Here is a 23,481-nt window from a genome sequence, read left to right as displayed (position 1 = left end):
CAGGACATATATATATATATATATATATATATATATATATATATATATATATTTTTTTAAATTTATATATTGTAGAAGGAATGGGCACTCACCAAGGTCATGATTTTCAATTTTGAGATTTTAATGCATAGAGATAGACATCTTGTCTTCCGACCAACTTGTTAGGAAACAGCATCAGACAGGCAACCTGGCATCCATCTGTCTGATGCTGTTGCTTAACAAGTTGTATCAATTCCTGATGATGGTCTTTTAAAAACCGAAACGTCACGTTATGTCGGAAGACAAGATGTCTATCTCTTTGCATTAAAATCTCAAAGTTGAAAATCTTGACCTTGGTGAGTGCCCATTCCTTCTACGATGTATAATGATGTTTACTTCATCTGGTGGAGCACCTCCAATTGCCTAGCGTAAGAGTAGCGTGCAGTCTCTCTGGAGACATATATATATATATATATTATATATATATATATATATACACACACACAGTGTATATATATATATATATATATATATATATATATATAAATCCTTAACATCATTACTAGTTTTCTTACTAAATTTGTAGAGATGAGGAAGGCAGATATTGATAATGATGATGGTGATGGTTATTATTATTGTAAAACTTTTTTTATGGGGCACTACGAAGCATCTATAGCACCTTGCAGAGTGCACGAACAGATAAAGTGCATACAAATTGAATATAAAGTACAGAACATCAGAATACCAAAAATCTAAATAATTACAAAAAATCATGCATATGCAGTTAGTGCTGGCAGAGGCATTTAATATAGTCAGTGGGTACAGTAGGCAATTTCGGGGATACTGCAATGATAGTTTACAGGTATATCTGTATGGGTGAGTGTATATGGGTGTGTCTATCTATATATCAGTAGTGGTCATTCACATCCATGGTGTTTAGATACAGCATACCTCCCAACATGGCCCTCTCCAGGAGGGACACAATGCTCTGTTCCTTTGCTTCCCTCTTAATTTAGGATGCTATCACCTGTGTGCAGGGGCAGGTCCAGGAGAAAATGACAGGGGGGGCACCATGATAGGAGAGGGTTTGGGAGGGGGTGGGTGTTAGTGGTGCCAGTGGAGAGCAGAGATAGGGCGGGAATGGGATTAAAAATAGGTCCTGGTGTTTAAAGTACACAGGCCCACCTTGGTGACAAAAGTGAAGGATGTAGTTGTGCGCGCGCCGAAGGCACGCTCCGGAAAAGGGGTTGTGGCCACTCAAAAGGGGCCATGTCCCAGAGTGCAGTATACCACACCATATACAACTTCTACACATTATGCAACAAAATACTAGACCCTATTATACTTGCCCCTTACAAAGAAACATAGAATTTGACGGCAGATAAGAACCACTTGGCCCATCTAGTCTGCACCTTTTTTAAACATGTTACCTCAAACCATATTTGATCCTTATTTTTTTGCAAGGATATCAATATGCCTATCCCAAGCATGTTTCCCAAACATGTTTACACATGATGCCAAATGGAAAGAGCCAAAATTCACATAATGCCACACGGATTGAACCAAAATTCATATAATGTTACATGGATTGTGCCAAAATTCACATAATGCCACACGAATAGAGCCAAAGTTCACATAATGCCACAGAGATTAAATCAAAATTCACAATATGCTTCATAAACAGGGACATTGCGTACCAAAGGCGTGCTTTAGAAAATTACACCATAATGCCCATTACATGTTAAGCCACACAGCATAATGTCCATTATGTGTTATGCCAAACACCATAATGTCTATTAAAAATGATGCTACATAAGTGCTGCTTACCTACTTGCTCATTGCCAGGGGTTCCATGCTCATTGCCAGGGGTTCCATACTCATTACCAAGGGTTCCATGCTCATTGCCAGGGGTTCCATGCTCGTTGCCATGTGGGATTACATGCTCATTGCCAAGGGGGAATACATGCTTTCGGTAACTGGGGGACAGCCACCGCCAGGCAGAAGTGACAGCCACTGACAGCTAGGCAGAGAGCGGGGGGCTGCCCGGCTGTATTCAGAGCACTGCAGGTCCCGGCTATTTGAAATAATACCCCTTTCACACCAGAAAATGCAGGGATTTACCAGGGAATATTGTCCCAGTATCATACAGGGACATATGGCCCCTTTACACCAGCCTAGTCCTGCATTTTCTGGTGTGAGGGGGAGAGAAAAACACCTCCCATCCCTTTAACTGGCTATCCCGTTTAACCGGCTATATCTTTGGAACCAACTGACCCATTTACATGAGACCAGTATCATTATTGAATAACTTTTAAGTGGGCTTCAAATGATTTTTTTTTCCCTGTGAAACTGTGGTGCTTGGTTCCAGAGTAATCTGCCCTCAAAGAACACGAACAGCCATGAAATTACATTTCAGAAATAAAAAACTCAGAATTATCGGGTCCCATGTTATCCTATAGGGAAAACGTTCTAGATTTGTCTGGCAATATCTCCGGTTCCAAGGGGCCTAGCACGACGGGGCTGGGCTCGTTGGAAACCCCGCCCCCCCTGTCCTCAGCTCCAATCCAATCCAAAATGAGCTATGTCTGAAGTGACAGGGGGGGGCACGTGCCCGTGTGCCCCCCCCCCCCCCCCTGAATCCGCCCATGCCTGTGTGAGACTGGTTAATTGAAAAGGTGATGGCAATCCTAAATTAAGAGGGAAGCACAGGAACAGAGCATTTTGTCCCTCCCGGAGAGGGTCATTGGGAGGTATGGATACGAGGGTGCTCCATTAGGGATGTCCCAGGAGGGGGCATCCAAATATATCCAAGTAATTCAGCAGTATAAAATGCTGTTGAGGTCACTCACCATTTATTGCAATAAGAAAGTAATTACATACTTATTGCCAACATTTCAATCCAAACCGGGTCTTCCTCAAGATAGACCAGAGGTTCATCAGCACAGCTTGAAGATCAGAAGTATATACAGTACTTCTGATCTACAAGCTCAGCTGTGCTGAGGTACTTTCTCTTTGCAGTAAATGGTGATTGACCTCAAAATCATTTAACGTTACTGAATTGCTTGGACACAAAAATGCAAATTGATGATAAATAAAAAGAGCTGAAGCAAAAGTATCAAGATTGACAATTCATATGCCATATGTAGCAAATAGGAATTCATTCCTTGGACACCACATGTTCCTGAGATCTGTGGACTCAAACTTACCTACCAACAACAAGCTGCATAAATCTCAGCAAAGAATTTGAACATCGTACTCACCTCTACGGTATCTACAATCTTGACAGTACCGCCTTATACAGTATATTATTGGTACAATTCTTCATTGAATTTGTCTCTACTGCCATGTTATTTACAGTATGTCTAGGTTATGCTGTTGTACTTATAAATTCACTTTTTATGGGCCTAGGTTTTGTAGTGTATGCAACACTTTTCTTTCTTTGTACCTGTTGATATTTTAAATAAAATGTTTAAAAAGGTACTTAAAATATTTATTTAAATCATGTTCAAATTAAACCTTTCCATGATAAATTAAAAAAATACAGATATAACAGCCAACCATTCAAAAAATGACAATCAGTAGGGTGCATGGATTTGCCTGCGGGTGATAGTGGCAACCAAATAACTGGATTTATTTTAGTTGTTAACTAACTAGATCTTGTTGGATCAGTGTATATACATGGCTATTAAAGTGAAAGCATTCCTACTCTGGACCATAGCTGCCTACCCTCCTGCGTTTTGCAGAAGACTCCCTGAAATAGCAGCAATCTCTGTCTCTCCCTCATTAGTCTAGCAATCTCCCTCATTTCCCCTAGTCCACATTACACTTATATTTTTGGGGAAAAAAGGAATGAGAGATAGATACATTTACATTGAATCATCAGCACCATTTCCCAGCACTTTACCAAGTATAGTAGCTCTAACTAACTGCTTTGGGGCTCATCTACATTTGTATATGTAATTTAAAAAGATTCCCCTCAGATGTAGCAGTACACACCCACGCTTCTAGGTGCCACGTTCACAATCTCTTTTCACAATCTCTCCATGTATGGACTAGACACGCCCTTTGGGTGGAGCATGACACGCTTCCTTAATGGGGCGCTGTGCAAAATTCTACCAACTATAATCTCCCTGAAACTAGTTTTCAAATGTAGGCAAGTATGCTATGGAGTGGCCTCTGTGGCTTTAAATTAAGAGAATTTGTGACAGCATCGACATTAATGATGTGCTGGTTATATATTGAAAAAAATTTTTTTTATTAGTTACAAAATATCATGTCACCAGGTGGCATTATTATAATACAATTCCCTTGACTAACATTACAGTTTTTTACTGTGCCCTCCATTGTGGTTAACAACAGTTTCCATTTAAAGAACAGCATTCTCTATAGCAGAGCATAACAGATGGAATAGCCAGTACATGACGTCTAATGCCATCTTTCAGAACCACAGCTCAATAACCAATACCAGACATCCGCGGTCTGCTGGAAAAGCACCTACACTTAGTAATTAATAGAACCAGGGGAGTTGGGAGACACGTTATACGCTAATTATTCGGACTCCTACTTGCCAATTGACAACAATTTGTAGCATATACTTCTCAATCTAACAGTCCCTTCAAAGATTGTGAGTTCTGGAGGCATATGACATGATATAATCAAGAAGGTTTATGCACTGAAAAAACAGGTACAAGAATGTTACAAAAAAAATAGTTACAAGATAAGAGTTGCAAAGATTATACATACATGTAAGCAAATTGAAAATAAATATAGGGTTAACTTACAGCCTTAAAACACAGCTAGGCCTGTCCGCAGACTATAGGTGAAAAACCATATGATGGACCCACAGGTTTTCCTCTAGAACAATTTGTACTCACCCTTTTTATCCCCCCAGAGTGAGATGTCAACCCAGGTCTGGTTTATGGACAGATTTGATAACAAAGCCTTCTACCGCCCATGACATGCTTTTGTGATTTGTAAATCACCTTCACATACTTGGGCATAAATTTCTGTGTGATCTAATAATCTAAGATTTGGGTGCCCATTTACCTGTTTGCCCATTTTAGCTACGTTATGAATATAAATATCATGTGTTTGGGACATGGAATATTGGAGAGGTTTAATATCTTGAAAACAATACTTCTCAGAGATATGCAAACCCCAGTCCACTTCCGAATATAATAAGTTGCTTTATGGGAAGGGAAACTTACAGCCATTTAAGTCTTATGCAAAACTACATTTTACCCAATTTACCACATGAAGCTGAGAAGGCTTTCATCTGCCCTGTGTCTATGTTGCCATTTGGCTCAACCCTGAACACACATGTGGTCTGAAGTTTGGGAACCACTGGATTAAACCATTCTGCTTACTGTCCTGGATTGACCATAAAATGCTCAAATTTCATTGCTTCCTCACAAACTCCTAAGAGAGAAGGCCACCATACTAGATCCCTCTTCCTTTTCTTGTGAAGTGGGATGAGCAGAGTGGGAAGTGCCTGATAATGCAACAACAGGGAATCAAGTCACACTGTGGTGGATCACATGGAGCTCCGATCTCCCATTCACAGAGCTCCACCATCCCCGGCTTCCGGAGCAGTGTGGCGGATGAGGAGATGGCGTGCAGAGCGGAGGAGGTTGGAGGAATCAAGCACCGTGTCCACTGGTGCAGGATGCAGCGACACCTGGCCAGAGGCAGGCGGCGCTGAGACCCCCAAGGGAGGAGGTAAAATGGACCTCAGCAAAAATGGACCTTACGCCACAGAGGGCCCAACTACGGCCGCTGGTCCAACTGACCCCCCCCCCTCACCTCACTGACTCTTTCCGCAACCCCCACGCTGGCTCTTTCTCCAGCTGCAGCTCCAGCAAGGGATCCCTAACATGCTGGCCCAGCCCCACAGAAGACAGCCTCTGGACCCATCCATGCTGGCCTATTGAGCCCTTTAATGCAGCCCTGTGAGTGGCGAAGTCAAGATGGCACCGCTGATGACTGCCTAGGATCTGTGCCACCCAGCCTAATATATGTACCCTATCTCTCCCCTGTAGTGTTCCATATCTGTACTGTTTAGCTATCTGGCTGTTGCAATGATTAGTGGTGCCGCTGAATGGCTGCCTGGGTGCTGTGCAGCTCAGCAAATATGTGTTCCTCATCAGGATACGCATATCTGTATGTGTGATATATATCTGTACTGTTATTGTTTTACTTGTTCCTATCCTGGCTGTTGCACAGCAATCCAAAACTAATTCCTAGGATATGCAAGTATACATGGCCAAATAAAGCTGATTCTGATTATTGTGGCATGCAATGTAGGCACTCGCTTCTGATGCATGGGGCAGGGATATTATTTCCATGAAATAGGGTGAGTGAGTTGTGGAGAGACCCAGCAATGCTAAGAGATCAAAAGGCATAAATACCCAAAAGACAGAGCAACCGTGTCTCACACCCATGGCGCAATCTCATAGTATCCCTCAGAGCCAACCAATATCACAGTAACTCATTATATACCACTGCACCACATGCCAGGCCGGCCGTGCACGACAGCTATCCAGGGCTCTCACCCCTGTGACAGCTGACACCCACCGCCAACCCGCACGTGAACCAGTGTAGGAAACATAATTCCTCCATTACTATAATGTACTTATTAAAACCAAATACAAAAAGAAAAAGAACCATATGTACACTACAAAAGGAAAATTTGTAGCTGTGGTATAATTTAATCACAGGGGAGCTTACCATATTATAACAAAAGATACTCTGATGATAGTTACTAATTACATAAAATAAATCCAAACGATTCTTTCATTGAATACATTCAACTCCACGGTATTTAAATCGGTAGATCCATGTAGCCTCCAATTTTAATAGACGTTTAACTCTATCGCCACCGTGATTTGATGGAGTTACATAGTCTATAATCAAATATCATAGCGACTCCAATTTATGAAACTTATCCCTAAAATGTATCGCTACAGGTTGGTCCGCTTTGTTTCCGGCCAATGCCGCCTTAATCGATGATCTGTGCATGGCCATACATTCTTTAAACTTTTTCAAAGTCATGCCAATCTAAAACAGATTGCAGGGGCATATGATGGCATACACAACAAATTGAGTATCGCATGTAAGAACATATCTAATGCGATACATTTTTGTTGTATGTGGATGTTTAAAGCAGTCAGCAGCAACCAGGAATTTACATGTGGCACATCGGGGACATTTATAGCAAACAGGCTTTTTATATACTGTTTTTGATCGTACCTCAGAGTTAAATCCTGTAACATCAAAATGTACTAGTATATCTCTTAGGTTGCGTCCACGTGTATAGCATGCTAAAGGTCGTGTTTTTTTAAAGGCAGGGAGATTTTTATCCGATGCTACAATTGGCCATAAAGCTCTACTAGCAATGGGAACCACCATACTAGAAGAGTCAAATTTTGAAATAAATGGGAACACATTATCACTTTTTTTGACCACAGGTTTCAAGAGATCTAATCTATTTAATTTAAGGGCTCTTTGCTTGATTTTACCATTAATCAATGAGACAGACACATCCAAGAACTCGATCACAGATTTACTAGTTTTATATGTAAATTTAATGGGTGTGTCCGCCGCATTGATTTCTTCCATCATTACATTAAATAGTTCCTCCCCCCTTTCCAAAACATGAACAGGTCATCAATGTATCTGCAGAACGTCCGGATGTGCTGGCCAAACCGATGTCCAATAATGAGTTTCAAAATTAAACATAAAAACATTGGCGTATGCAGGGGCGACCGCCGCCCCCATTGCACACCCGGACGTCTGCAGGTACATTGCCCCATCAAATAGAAAGTAATTTTTGGTAAGCACCAAACGCAATTAATCCAGATAAAGAGGGATATTAAATTCAAAATTAACCAGACCACTGAGAAACTCACTCATGGCTGAGAGCCCTTGTATGTGTAAATGGACATGTACAAACTTGACACGTCCATTACACACATTATAGTGTACTCCTGCAGATCATCAATCATAGCGATGACATTCAGGAAACTAGAAGTGTCCTTGAGAAAACAGGGCTGTACAGTAATAAAAGGCTGAATGAGCATGTCAAGTAATTGTGACACCGGTTGATATAAACTCCCTGGCAGACCTATTATCTCTGCCAGGGGGTTTGTCACTGTTTTTATGTATTTTTATCAATGAGTAAAGAACAGGTATTACAGGATGTAACCCCTGGCAACAAGCAAAAAAAACCCAGAGATTAGAATGTAATCCCAGGCAACGAGCATAAATAACTCCAGGCAATGAGCAAGTAACCCCTGAAAGGAGCATTTAACCCCTGTTAATGAGCAAAAAACCCTTGGCATTGAACACAAAACCCTGACATTGAGCATGTAACCCCTAGCAACGAGCACGTATGTAAGAAAAATTATAATTAATGTAAGAGATATGGGGGGGGGGGGGGGTGGACACTTTAGCCTAGTGCAGCTGGAACCTTTAATTAGGCTCTTGCTCTGATACAGCTTTTCACTTGGGGGAAGTTGGCATTTATACATAGATTCAGTGCATCACTTATCCATCCTGGGATTTACAGTTCCACAAGACTATATATGTAATATTAATTCATTAAGATTAATGTGACATTTTTCTATATTAGTGATGTTTTAATAAAGGTTATATTTTGAATTTATAATACAGATCATATTGTCTTGCATTTTAGCTAGTAAGTTAATTATATTTATTGATTATGTCTTGGCTTCCCTTCAATACTGTTTTTGGATAGCGAATGACTGTAAAATAAGAGGTTCAAAAGTCAGTGGTTCCCAAACATTCTTAAATTACAGTATTTTTTTCCATGGTACCCCTAGGATAAAAGTTTTTGGTACTTGTGTATTATCACGGCGCCCACTGCTCTATTAGCGTACAGGGCTATTCTGCGTAGGGAAATTGCGTCACATCGCATGCCGTGTACAATGCTGTACGATGTGTACAATGCGAAGCGACACAATTAAAAATCGCGTCGCATTGTACAGCATTGTACAGCATTGTATACAGGATGCGATGCGATGAGATTAAAAAATTGTACAAGCACCCATCACATTCTATTCCACGGAATGGCATAAAAATGCCATTTAGGGTGGCTCCCCACTATCCACTTCCCCCACCAATATCCATGTCCCCCCACTATCCACGTAATCCCGAAGCGTGGCGAGCCTAGCGAGCCCCGCGAGGGGTGTCGGAACGCGTCCTCCCAATTTTTTCATACCCCCACTATCCACGTCGGCGTGGAGTTGATTTTATATAGTGTGGTGAGCGCATCGAGTGCTCGCCACGCTTCGGGCTCGCCACACTATATAAAGTCATCTCCACGCCGCCGTGGATAGTGGGGGTGTGAAAAAAGTCGGAGAACGAGTTCCGCCGCCGCTCGCCACGCTTCGGGATTACGTGGATGGTGGGGGGGACGGGGGACGTGGAGAGTGGGGGGAAGTGGATAGTGGGGGGCCACCCTAAATGGAATTTTTGTCTTTTAGTGGTATAGACCATTAAAAAGATAGGGTGCGATATAAAATCACATCCCATCGCATTGTATGGCATACATGCGATGCACTGCGACGCAATGCGATTTCACTACGCTTCCGTACGTAGAAAATCTGTGCGCCGTGATAATACACAAGTACCAAGTTTTTTATTGATAAATTTAGAAAATATAAATTAAGTAAATTGTGCCTGTCATCCTTACATTAAGTTATGTGGTGGTGTAAAGTTGTGCTTCTAATTATCCAAATATTTTATAAAAGGTCGCCACTAGCACGGTTTTTTTCTATTACTTTTAACATAAAATAATCTAGCTTGGTTCTGTACCACTAAACCCAGGCACCCCTGCCATAGCCTTGCAGTACCACAGTGTGCTTAGGCACACAGTTTGGGAACCACTGGATGGTTACTTTTTATTCTGTATACCTACAACCAGAGGCACATCAAGAGAGATGATCTTTGGGCACTAGGGTCACCAGACCCCAGTGCTGTCCCAAAGTGTTGTGTGCATGTGCAGGTCTCGGGAGAATAGGGCAGCAGCCCTTTTCCCAGTGATTTTTTTTTTTTTTGCTACTGTGCATGCGCAAACACAGTGAAAATTGCTGCCACACCAGGTTCTTTCTTTGCTGCTGCCAACATGGGACTCTAGAGGGAAAATAAAAAAAAAATGGGTGCAGGGTGTGTAGCATTGGCCCCCGAGTCCCAGAGGCCCCTGTGCACTGCACATACTGCACCCATTATGGATATGCCACTGCTTACAACTGTTATTTGCAATATGGTATACTGTCATACAAGCAAACACTAATTGTGATTAGCATGAAGATTGATCATGGTCTGGTTTCCATAGAAACAAACTAAGTATCAATATCCAGGTAGCTGGCCCCCTAAAATAAAATCCACATTGCACGGTCTGGAACCTGACATTAAAGACACACTGGTCACACTGTAGGTTCACCCAGTACCATGGTAGGCCATTCTGCCCATGCCACACTCCTCATGAAGCTAGCATCCATCTAGAGCATCAGAAGGGTGTTGCAGTCCACACCCAGGTGTCACTCTCAGAAGCAGTGACAACAAAATGTCAGTGTACATTGCTGTAGTGTCACATTCGTCTTAAGTAGCCTAGTGAATATGTTGCTTGTACTCTTATAACTACATAACGGCCTAGAAATAACTTCACACGTACACACTTATCTAAAAATAAAGACGCGACACCAATAGCTTAGTTTAAACGGTCATACTTATTTATTTAAGAAACTGGTATGACCCCTGATAAAGGGGATGGCAAAGACCAGGCACCTGAGACCAGAGACCGTTCAGGGGTGTTGCCCCGGGCAACGACCAGGTCGTTCCCAAATTCCTAAACACCCCTTACCAAAGGCACAGCCCGCCCTGCGTGGACATCCCCCCGCCTCTAAGGCCTGACGCGAACATATCCGCCTAAATGTTCGTCGCCCCACCGCGCTGAGTCGAGGCCCGTCCGCCCTCCTGGCAAGGAGAGGGGTAATACCACGCAGGGACCACCTGACACCCTTCTAGAATCCTGGTCGAGGGTGCTGTCCCGCCTATTAAGAAATTTAGCCAATTGAATCAAATTTTTATGAGGCGAAGCCTTTGAGAAGAAGGGAGAGGGAGGGTGGGGATCAAAAATCAAAGAGGGAGTATAACCTTGCTACCTCAACTTATATACCCCTGACCTGGGGTGCTACCCCCTTTGCCCCCCATTGGTGGGGGCTTCCCGCCCAGCATTAACCCCTCCTTCTATGCCCAGTCCTTTTCAATAAACTTTATTAAAACAGCCCAATTCACAGTCTCTTAACTGCACTTGGGCTTATACAGCCCTCGTTTTACCTAAGTAGCCTAGTGAATATGTTGCTTGTACTCTTATAACTACATAACGGCCTAGAAATAACTTCACACGTACACACTTATCTAAAAATAAAGACGCGACACCAATAGCTTAGTTTAAACGGTCATACTTATTTATTTAAGAAACTGGTATGACCCCTGATAAAGGGGATGGCAAAGACCAGGCACCTGAGACCAGAGACCGTTCAGGGGTGTTGCCCCGGGCAACGACCAGGTCGTTCCCAAATTCCTAAACACCCCTTACCAAAGGCACAGCCCGCCCTGCGTGGACATCCCCCCGCCTCTAAGGCCTGACGCGAACATATCCGCCTAAATGTTCGTCGCCCCACCGCGCTGAGTCGAGGCCCGTCCGCCCTCCTGGCAAGGAGAGGGGTAATACCACGCAGGGACCAACTGACACCCTTCTAGAATCCTGGTCGAGGGTGCTGTCCCGCCACAGCAATGGTACCCTCTACTGCCCTGGGCACCCAGTACCAATGCCCCGCCATCCCCTACAAAATACACACTCCAAATACTATATTAACTGTTTAAAAATATCACCCAGAAAAACCGCCATGCCCTCCTCTGAGAGGTGCACTCCATCTGGCCTGTACATGTCTGGTTTCTCCTTCACAATGTTTGGGTGCCTCACTGCCACTCCCCCTTGCCTTAAGACAAATCTGGTTAAAGCGTGGTTCAACTTTTTCCTAGCCTTCTCAATCGCCTCAGGGTTTTTGGCGCCTCTCCAAGAAAAACGTGGTACAATGTCTGACCACACCAGCTTCAAAGCGCTCCAATTACGTAACAAAGCCATCAGATCTTTCTCCATTTTTATCCTTAAAGCTATGCCTGTAGTTTTAGCCAGGTCATTGCCTCCCAAATGTATGACTAGGATATCCGGCTTGACAAAACCGCTACTTTTCTTCTCTAAAAACCCCAGTAGGTCCTTCCACAACATGCCTCTAACACCTAACCATCTCACTGATTTTGCCTTCGCTAGCACTGGTGAGGTTCTGGCTAGGATGTTTCTTTCCGCCCAGAAAACATATGAGTGACCTACAAACCAAATTACCCCTGTGGGGCCAAGGGGAGGGGGAAGGGCTGAAAAGGAAGCAAAACCTAATGATTAGTATCTCTACTTATGCTCTATAGTAACAATTAACGGGGTTTTGACTGAGGTCCAAGTGGAGGTGAAAAACTCAAAAACCTCTAGAGGGCTTCTTAGTTTGGGGCCAGATTGAATTAAGCACCTCTTAGAGGAAAAATAAAAAATTCACTCCACACCGACGATTGCGGAACGCTAATCGTTCCCCAACCGTTTGTAAACGAGACGTTTTTGGACCCGCGCAACAGGCGCATACTATACTTAACTTATAATTAACTTACACCTATACTTTATACTTAAAGCATTTCAACTCTAACGTATTTCTTAAAGCTATTGGATTTCCACCTGCCCACGGCCTTGATTGCGCTCTGTGGCAAGCCTGCCACTGCTGCTGACGTAGCTGCGCCAATTCTGAACGAATGCGTTCCAAAATCCTCAGGCCTTAGCCCTATCGCAGCTAGTCCCTTCTTCATGACGGCAGCGAATTGAAACTTCGTTAGCGGCGATCCGTCTGCATGCGCTAAGAATTGTGCGGCTGCACCTTGTCTCACTGCTACATACTCGCAAGCTAAAGTAACTGGACAAATACTCTTGTCTAGGTGTGGTCTCAGCGTAATCCAGGTGCCCCTGCCTTGCTGGTCTGTTTTAGACCTCCTCAGCTTGCATAGCACCTGTTCCTTGCTAACCACCACGTCCTCCCAAAGTATGCCCGAGTGTACTTTCTTATTACGCGCTGTTAGCTCGCTAACCCTAAATGCGCCGTGGAAGGCCCAGGCGTAAGCCACCCTAAAGAGTGCCAGCTCAGAGTCATTGTCGGCCACCGATGCTAACACCTGCAATAGCTCTACTAACTTCACTTCGTCCAAGGGGCGTCTATTATCGGGCTGACCCGGCTGCACCCGAGACCAACCCTTCATCGCTTTACTGAGAATAAAAGACTTCGTTGGATCTGGCATACTGAATAAACGGCAGTGAAAAGCTATTCCAGCCAATGTCGCCGCCATAGCCGACTTGGACCGGCCACTATTATAATTGTCCCACACAAAAGCCAGGAGGCAGTCATCAACAGACTTACCCCTAGCCTCCGGCAGCTGCTGATATCTACACCAATCCTCCCAGGCTTTTCCGTATGCCCTACGAGTCGCTGGCGCCAAAGACCGAAATGCCAATTCTGTCATGCCGGCTCTACCACCTGCCAGACAGAATTTGGACAACTTAGGCCGGTCTCGGCTGCTGCTGGAGCTAGCTCGCGGAATCTGGTGAACTGAAATCTCGATAAAGCATCTGCCACTTCATTCTCGACCCCTGGTACGTGCTCAGCCCTGAAATTGATATTGTTCTTCAAACAAACAAGGACAAGGTGTCTCAGCAATCTTAATGCTTCCGGCGATGTTGCCCTTTGATTGTTTACCGCGTGGACGACCCCTAAATTATCGCACCAGAAGATTATGTTTCTGTTTGCTAGCTGGCAAGACCATAGCTCCACTGCGACTATAATGGGAAAAAGTTCCAGTAATAACATGTTTACTGTAAACCCTCTGTCAATCCAGGATTGCGGCCACTTCCCGCAGCACCATTCCCCTTGAAAGAAAGCACCAAAGCCTGATGATCCCGCAGCGTCTGTAAACAGCTGCAAGTCCCAGTTTGAAGCCGCATCGGATTGCCACATTAGGCGACTATTAAAGTTAATCAAGAATTCGGACCATGTCCTCAAATCATCCTTAATTTCCTTTCCTAAGCGGATTGTATGGTGCGGATCCTTAACCCCGGCTGTGGCCCTTTCCAGTTTCCTGCAGAAAACCCTGCCCATGGGTATCACCCTACAAGCAAAATTAAAGGAACCCAGCAGGGACTGAACAGTCCTCAGCTGAACCCTTTTTCTTTTCCCGCATTCAACTATCAGCTCCCGCAACTTGTGGACCTTGTCCGCTGGCAGCCTGCAGCAACCTTTCCCGGTATCAATTTCGATACCCAAGTACGACAGGACCGTTACGGGTCCCTCTGTTTTGTCGTGGGCTATGGGAACTCCTAACGAACTGAAAACCCGTAAAGCGACTTGCAATGTCTCCCCGCATGCTGTTCGACCTGCTGGTCCTACTATGAGGAAATCATCCAGATAGTGAGCCACCCCTCTGGAGTCAGCCTCTCTTTGGATGCACCACTGAAGGAATGTACTAAATTTTTCAAAAAATGAACAAGAAATCGAACAGCCCATGGGGAGACATTTATCTATGTAATAGGCCCCTTCCAGCTTAAAACCCATAAATCTGAACGATTCCGGGTGCAGTGGGAGCAACCGAAAAGCAGATTCTATGTCCAATTTGGCCATAAGGGCCCCTGGGCCAAAACTCTTAACCAAACTAAGAACTTCATCAAATAATTGGTATCGAACGCTTGCCAATTCCTCAGGAATGGCATCGTTGACAGAATTGCCGGGTGGGTGGGACAGGTGCTGTATCAGGCGAAATTTGCCTGGAGTCTTTTTGGGCACCACTCCCAGCGGTGATATGCACAGACCCGGTATAGGGAGTACCTCAAAAGGTCCCTCCATCCTGCCCAGCTTGACCTCCGTTAGCACCATGTCCCTAACCACATCCGGCAATTCCCTGGCCGACTTTAGATTCTTATTCGTGGAAGTGAAAAAATTCTTTGGAATGGGTAATGGGAAACCATGAACGAAACCCTCCAACAAAAACTCTGCATCAAACTTATTGGGGTACTCTTTCAAATAAAGAGCCAACTGTTGTACGACTATGGGGGATTCAGCCTTACTTAGAGCTAGACGCTCCCTCTCCAGTGTCCCCCGACTTATTACCCCCTTTGCAGGATTTGGCAGGGTGGCCTGCCCCGCATATCTTACATTCGTGCTTAAAACGGCACTTGGCCCCTCTGTCACATTTTCCGTCGTTGTAAGCGAAACAACGCCCTTTCCCCCCGGATTTCCCCGATGCTTTTCCCCCCTGAAAGGACTTCTTCCCGGCGGGTTCTGTCATAGGTTGGCTTTTTCCTATAACCTCCCACCAGATCTCAACATGTTTTGAGCCCATGGGCATGATGGGGGTACCCTCGTGACAGAGTCTGAACTTTTCATCATATTCCCTCCACGCCGGACCCTTATAACTCATAAAAGTCTCGTTTATGAGATGTAAATACCTAATCACATTCAAATATTCTGTGGGTCTAAGCGTGAGGTAACATGATGAAAATGCCAGAAAACCTCTTAACCAATTATGGAAACCCTTGAAGGCAGCTTCGCCGTTGGGCGTAGCCTTCTTTGCTTTATCGAATTCTTTCTTCATTTCTGTTGTGATGGTAAAGAAATCGATAAATTTACCTTTGCGATTTTTTTCCCTAACTCCCTTCCTGAGCCCTCGAGCTACCGCTGTATTAGAGCAGTGCGATGCTTCCGTATTTGCTGGCGCTGCTGGTGTGCTAGGCTGCCTCTTACGCTTTTTTCCCCGCACCTCCTTTGCCACTTGCTTTGCGACTAGCTTCGCTAGCTTGCGCGGCCGCTTAGCAGCGCCTGAATCATCACTACCACCTGAAGATGCTGAAGACCCTGACTCACCCGAAGACGAACCTTCCTCTTCACCATCTCCCTCTTGCGACGTGTTTTCATCGACCTCAACCACTGCTTCACTCACAGGGGTTTCTTTTGCGGTCGATGCCTCTCCCGCCTTCTTGGATGTTTGGGCAGCTGATGCGCTCTCCCCTTGAGTCGACCGCGGTGTTGTTGCATGTGCCGACCTCTCACGAGACCCCGACTCCAACGAAGGCATCGGTGTAGTTGGCCGTGGCTCGGAGGCTGAAATAGAAGGAGCGTCAATAACTGAGCGACTGGGTGAACCCGATGCCAGTTCGCCAACTTCAGCTGCCCCTATATCTGTCTGCAAGGCCGATCCGCGAGAGCTAAACCTATGCCTGTCTGCCACAGCCTCACTTTGCCTAAGGTGACTGTCAGGGCTCGCCGCGAAATGGCCCCTTGGCGGCGCCGTCCAGCCCCCATAAGGTTGCATTTGATAGCCAGGGAAACCATATCCACCTTGTTGGATGTACGGGTTGTATGCTGGCATGCCGACATTGAAAGAGTGGCCGGGCCCAGAACCCCAGTACGGGAACTGAGGCCCGCCGTAACTCCCAAATGTTTGATACTGCATGGGCCACTGCCCCTGCCCCTGCTGTCCTATGAATTGCTGGGGAAAGTAATGGGTTGGACCTCCCTGTGCCCGATTAAATTGTGGGCCTGGTGCATAGTTGTGCTGTGTTTGGGTCCCATACCCTGTCAACCCAGGTACGAAGATTCCCTGGGGAGGCTGACCCCCTGCTCCCAGACCCTGGTCCTCATAAACTCGCTCCCCGGCCGGGGGGTGAGCTGCCCCATGCCTATACTGCCCTCCCGCCATCGGCGCTTGCATACGCCATAGACGAGGCCTTCCTTCAATATTCAGCCCCGGCGTGGGGCCACCTGTGATGACCATCATAGGGCTGGGCCCCCTGCCCGGGCGACCCTCACCCACATCCACACATCCTGCCTGGTTGTTGGCACCCTGTGAGCCTGCGCCCCTGCTCTCCATTCTTGCCTGCTCTATTTCCTGCACCTGAGCCTCTGCCAATTGCCCAGCAGATGGCGCTTCAACCCTTATTATGTGGGTGATACCCTGGGAGTCAGCAGGGGGCGCTACCGTCCCCCTGTCTCCCGACTGAGGCACAAAGACCACGCAGGGAGCTGCGCGGTCTCCGTCCCCACTGAGCCTCTCCCCCCTTATAGCGGTGTGACGTGAGGGGGACCCTGACTGGCTGCCGCCGTCCTCCCCCCGCGCGAGAGAGCCTGGCGAGCGCGAGATGATTGAAGGCGCGCCGCCCGGCTCTCCGTCTCTCAGAGCCGCGGCAGAAGGCCCGGCAGAGCCAGCATCCCCGCCGCCCGCCGCCATGACGCCTCCGGATCCCGGGGAATGGACGCCGCATGAGGAGAGGGCAGGAGGGGGGGTCCCCTCGCCTGCCCCGCCGCTACCATGAGCGGCAGGCGATGCAGGCCGCGACCCGCTGCCCCCGGCTACCGTCACCACGGGGCGAGCACTAACATCCCCGCGACCAGGGACATGGCTGAGCGGGCGCGCGGCGTCCGCCAGCCAGCGCGGCGGTGGGGCGTTTCTTCTGGGCCTACCGGACATGTTTATCTTAACCTGAGGTAAGACACTGAAAGAGCTGTACTTATCTTCCTGTGACGCTGATCCCTGCAGATCAAAAATCAAAGAGGGAGTATAACCTTGCTACCTCAACTTATATACCCCTGACCTGGGGTGCTACCCCCTTTGCCCCCCATTGGTGGGGGCTTCCCGCCCAGCATTAACCCCTCCTTCTATGCCCAGTCCTTTTCAATAAACTTTATTAAAACAGCCCAATTCACAGTCTCTTAACTGCACTTGGGCTTATACAGCCCTCGTTTTACCATATCACTTGCCTGCTGTCATAGAGACATCCTGGGCTGCCCTTGTAGATATGTAACAGGGATTCCTGCTGAACCCATGCTACCTTTTGCTTAGACCATGCCCCCTTTTCAGCTGTGAGCTGCAGAAACGCACATGGGGGATTGTACACCATTTGTCACCAGATTTGGTGGTGCACCTGCATCCATTTGCAGTAAATGCAGGTGCTATATGATGTGAGTAGGATTACAGACTTGAGGCTACTTCCAATAATGATCAGGACCCTCTCCTTTTGGACAGCAACCACACTGGACCCCTCCCCACTGACCAAAATTACAGTATTGCCAGGGCAACTTGGGACCTCGTTTTATGTGAAGACCAGTTTGTGTTAACTGGGTATCTGACCCTTGTCACACCCACGGTCAGACCAGCACAGACCTGTGTAGCCCGCAGCCTTTGGTTATCCTATCTGGATCATGCTAAAAGTAAGAAGATTGAAGGATCAGGTCACGTACTTGTGCTACCAACTCGGGAATTGGCGTGACCTGACGAAGGGGCGCGGAGTCTAACCGTGCCGGGGGTTTTCTGCCAGTGACCCCTCCAAGCGGGATATGGGCTTTTGCGGCGCCCGACACGTCGGTCGCGGCACCCTGGTCAGGTTTCCTGTGAGTTGGCAGAGAGAGGAGAATCTGGATACGTGGTCGTCTAGCCGGGTCGGAATCAGGACGGACTTGTGGTACCGGTGGATAATACAGAGAGAGGTCAAAATGCCAAGCCGGGTCATACATGGGGAACGCAGTACGCAGCACACTAGGATGAGACTGGAGAATGGTCGTAATAAGACGAGGTCAGATACTGGGAGACAAATCAATGCATAGGGAATGACAGGAGAGTGGTCGGGAAACAAGCCGGGTCAGGATCAGGTTATCAATAGTTTTACACAGTAACAATGCTGGAGCAGGTGTGAACCTATACTCAGGCCCCGATTGCCTGTCGGGGACTTCCTTTTATCCCTGCAGGCTATCGGGCCAATTTCCTGCCTGTGCCTTTAACTAGGGGGAACGAGCGGCGCGCGTGCCCCTAGTGAGCGCGTGCCCGCCCACAAACCCAGAAGCCGCCTGCTCTCCCCGTCGGCGCCGCAGGAGGACCTCTGCAGCCGACGGGGATCTCAGAAGCTTTGACCCAACAACGCTCTACCGGACCGAACCCCTTCCAGTCAATGTGAAATTGAAGTACCCCTCTTGACACCATGGAATCCAAAATTTGGTTGACTTCATACTCTTCCTGATCTCCTATGGATATGGACTGAGGAGGCTTTTGGGTAACCGAGAACTTGTTAATGATCAATGGTTTAATCAGTAAAAGGTGAAAGACGTTTGGAATCTTGAGTGATTCTGGAAGTTTGAGTCTTACTGCGACAGGATTAATTATTTGCAGGATGCGGAAAGGACCGATGAATCTTTGAGCAAATTTCATTGATGGAACTTTGAGCCTTAGATGCTTGGTGGAAAGCCACACTCTATCACCGGGCTTATATTGAGAAATCTTCCTTCTCCTATAGTCAGCACTACGTCTATAGCGATCAGAAGACTTGGCTAACTTCTTCTTGACGTCCGACCAAATATTAAGAAATTAGCTTACTGTGTGTTGAACAGCTGATACAGTATCTGATGATTTGGAAATAATTTCTGGAATATTTGGATGAAACCCATTTTGGATAAAAAATGGAGAATGACCAGTGAATTCATGAAACAAATTGTTGTGGGCAAATTCTGCCCATGGCAATAGAAGGACCCAATTATCTTGATTGGCTGAGACGTAGACTCTTAAAAATGTCTCTAGATCCTGATTGACCCTCTGGGTTTGCCCGTTACTCTTAAGATGATGAGCCGAAGAAAAATTGAGTTTAATACTGAAAGAGGAACATAAGGCTCGCCAAAACCTGGAAGTAAATTGAACCCCCCTATCTGACACAATGCTTTGAGGGAAGCCGTGCAGTCTGAAGATTTCCTTGATGAAGATTTCGGCCAACTTGGGAGCTGATGGAAGACCTTTCAGGGGAATGAAGTGTGCAGCTTTAGAAAAACGATCCACTACTACCCAAATAGTGTTATAGCCCTGACTGACCGGAAGTTCCGTGATGAAGTCCATCGAGATGTCAACCCAAGGGTGCTTTGGAATCGGAAGAGGTTGAAGTAAGCCAGCAGGAGCTTGTGTGGAAGGCTTATGCTAAACGCATATATTACAAGCACCCACAAAGTTCTTGACATCCTTCCTTATTGATGGCCACCAGTAATTCCAGAAAATAATCTCCAATGTCCTATTGAGTCCTGCATGACCAGAAAATCGTGAAGCATGGAAACAGCGCAGAAGTTTGGTTCGAGCTCTTAATGGTACAAAGGTTTTCCCGACCGGAATCTTGACTTTGGTGGTAGCTGCAATAAAACAGGAACACTTTAATATAGGCTTTTGCTCCTCCAACTCCTCTGAAGAAGCTGACCCAAAAACTCGAGAAAGTGCGTCCGCCTTAACATTATTGTCCCCTGGACGATATGTCAGAATTAGATTAAAGCGGTCAAAGAATAACGACCATCTAGCCTGTCGGTAATTGAGACAGTGTGCCGTCTTGAGGTACAACAGGTTCCTGTAGTCGGTATAGACAGTTACTGGGAATTTAGCTCCTTCCAGAATATGCTGCCATTCTTGTAATGCCAATAGGTTAGTAGTTCCTTATCACAAACTGCATAATTCCGTTCAGAAGGTTGGAACTTTCTGGAAAAGAAACCACAGGAATACCATTTGTTGGCATCATCCCTTTGGGATAGCACTGCTCCAACCCCGGCCGACGAAGCATCTACTTCCAGAAAAAAGGGTTTGTCAGAATCGTGACGTCTCAAGATAGGAGCGGATACAAAGAGCTGTTTGAGTAACAGAAAGGCTTGTACAGCTTCCAAGGGTCATTCCTTGGTATTCTGTCCCTTTCGCGTGAGCTTAGTTATTGGAGCCACCACCGAGGAATAATTCTTAATAAATTGCCTGTAAAAGTTACAGAACCCCAGAAATCGCTGAATAGCCTTCAGCCCCACTGGTTGAGGCCAATCAGATATTGCGGATAATTTCTTGGGATCCATACGCAACTCTGTCCCAGTGACCATGTACCCCAAGAAGGGCATCTCCTGCTGTTCAAACGAGCACTTTTCTAGCTTACAATATAGCCGATGTTTCCGAAGGCGGCCCAGTACTTCACAAACATGCTGTCAATGTACTTGAAGATCTTCAGAAAAAATTAGGATGTTGTCTAAATAAAGGACTACGAACTTGTTCAATAGATCTTGAAAGATATGGTTCATATACCTTTGAAAAACTGCAGGAGCGTTACTTAGGCCAAACGGCATTACTAAATACTCAAAATGCCCATCTCGTGTATTAAAGGCAGTTTTCCACTCATCTCCCAATCTAATCCGAATCAAGTTGTATGCTCCGCGGAGATCCAACTTAGTAAACACTCGTGCCCCTTTGATCCTATCGAAGAGTTCCGAAATTACGGGAAGAGGAAATCGGTCCTTGTCAGTAATTGCATTCAGACCTCTATAATCAATGCAAGGTCTGAGACCTCCATCTTTCTTCTTTACAAAAAATAGGCCTGCACCTGCAGGTGACTTGGACTCTTTAATGAAGCCCCGCTCCAGGTTATCTTTGATATACTCTGATACTCCCTGGGACTCAGCCATAGACAAAGGAAATACCCGGCCACAAGGAGGCGACTTTCCTGGTAAAAGTTCGATGGCACAATCCCAATCCCTATGGGCTGGTAACTTCTCCGCTTCTTTCTTACTGAAGACATCCATATAAGACTGATAAGCGATAGGAAGCTTGTTCTCTGGGTCTAACTTGGTTGACGAGAGAATACACTGAAGGCGTTCAACCGGATTATAACATCGACCATGGCATTTCGCACCCCAGGCTAACACCTGAGGATTTTTCCAGTTTAGGGTAGGGGAATGTAACTGTAACCAGGGTAACCCCAGGATGACAGGATTCTCGGCCGAGGGAAGTACAAAAAATGAAATTTTCTCTTGGTGCAAAGCCCCAACCCTCAGGCAAATTGTGGAGGTACTGGACTGAATGCTTGAGAAGGGTAATCTGTTACCGTCCACTCCAATAATGTGTAATGGACTAGTCAAAACTTGACATGGAATGCTCAGGCGTTTGACAGTCTCTGTGGTGATGAAATTGCCATCAGCGCCCGAGTCTAGGAAGGCCTTGAGGACCACGGAGGAATTCTGGTATTGTAAGGTTACATCGATGGTGAATCCCGCTGTGGAAACTCGGGAAGGGGCGTGTAATAACGTGCCCAAACTGACCCCCCTACAATCAGTAAGGCTTTGTCATTTCCCGGACGTTTAGGACAACTGGAAAGGAGATGACCGGATTCTCCACAATACAAGCAAAGACGATTTTTAAATCTTCTCTCTCTTTCTGCGAATGGAAGACGAGATTTCCCAATCTGCATGGGTTCCTCAGATGGCTGATTGGCCGTAGCTGATGCTGCTGAAGAGGGGCCAGAACTCGGCGGAATAAATCTGGGAGCCAATCTGAAGCTATATTTCCGGGATTGCTCTCTATCCCTCTCTCTCTCCTGATGGCGGAGATCCATTCGGGTGCATAGGGAGATAAGATCGTCTAGAGAAGCTCATCTTTGATCTTTTCCGAAAGACCTTGTGTAAATGTAGCAATCAGGGCTTCTTCATTCCACCCTAACGCGGAGGCCAGGGTCCGGAACTGAACTGTATATTGACCTACAGTTTGGTTCCCTCGCTTCAAACGAAGGATTGCGGAAGCAGCGGAGGTCACTCTGCCAGGCTCATCAAAAACTCTGCGGAACTCATCTATAAAATTGGTACTGTTGTTGACCACTGGCTGATTCTTTCCCCAAAGAGGAGAGGCCCAGGACAAGGCTTGACCTGCCAGTAACGAAATTATATAGGCTACCTTCACCCTCTCGGAAGGAAATGACGCAGCCTGTATCTCAAACTGAATGAGGCATTGATTTAGAAACCCCCGGCACTCCTTAGGATTCCCGTCAAATTTTGCCGGGTTGGGAATTCGAAGAGGGGTGGCATTGGCCACTGCTGCTGGGGGAACTGGTACCGGAGCAGGTGGAGGTGGCGGAGCCTCCATACGTTGCATCAAGGTCTGCAAGCACTGCATTATTTGCGCCTGATCTTGCTCTTGCTTATTCACTCTGGCTAGAAGATGTTACAGAAGTTCTTTAGGCGACGGACCAGCGGTGGGTTCCATATTCCAATGGGCCTGAGTATTCTGTCACGTACTTGTGCTACCAACTCGGGAATTGGCGTGACCTGACACAGGGGCGCGAAGTCTAACCGTGCCGGGGGTTTTCTGCCAGTGACCCCTCCAAGCGGGATATGGGCTTTTGTGGCGCCCGACACGTCGGTCGTGGCCCCCAGGTCAGGTTTCCCGTGTGAGTTGGTAGAGAGAGGAGAATATGGATACGTGGTTGTCTAGCCGGGTCGGAATCAGGACGGACTTGTGATACCAGAGGATAATACAGAGAGAGGTCAAATGCCAAGCTGGGTCATACACGGGGAACGC

At 46.4% G+C, this 23,481-nt stretch overlaps 1 protein-coding gene across 1 annotated transcript; it reads right to left on the bottom strand.

The window, feature by feature from the left end:
• Positions 1 to 12,735: 12,735 nt before the first annotated feature.
• On the bottom strand, positions 12,736 to 13,617 carry LOC146027264 (integrase/recombinase xerD homolog). The gene has a single exon (XM_083158205.1). The coding sequence runs from the start codon at positions 13,615 to 13,617 to the stop codon at positions 12,736 to 12,738; it is 882 nt and encodes a 293-aa protein (XP_083014331.1).
• Positions 13,618 to 23,481: the final 9,864 nt, after the last annotated feature.

Source organism: Crinia signifera, chromosome 8 (genome assembly GCF_055691185.1).
Source record: "Crinia signifera chromosome 8, ASM5569118v1, whole genome shotgun sequence".
Taxonomy (NCBI): domain Eukaryota; kingdom Metazoa; phylum Chordata; class Amphibia; order Anura; family Myobatrachidae; genus Crinia; species Crinia signifera.
This window is presented reverse-complemented; position numbering and strand designations above follow the sequence as displayed.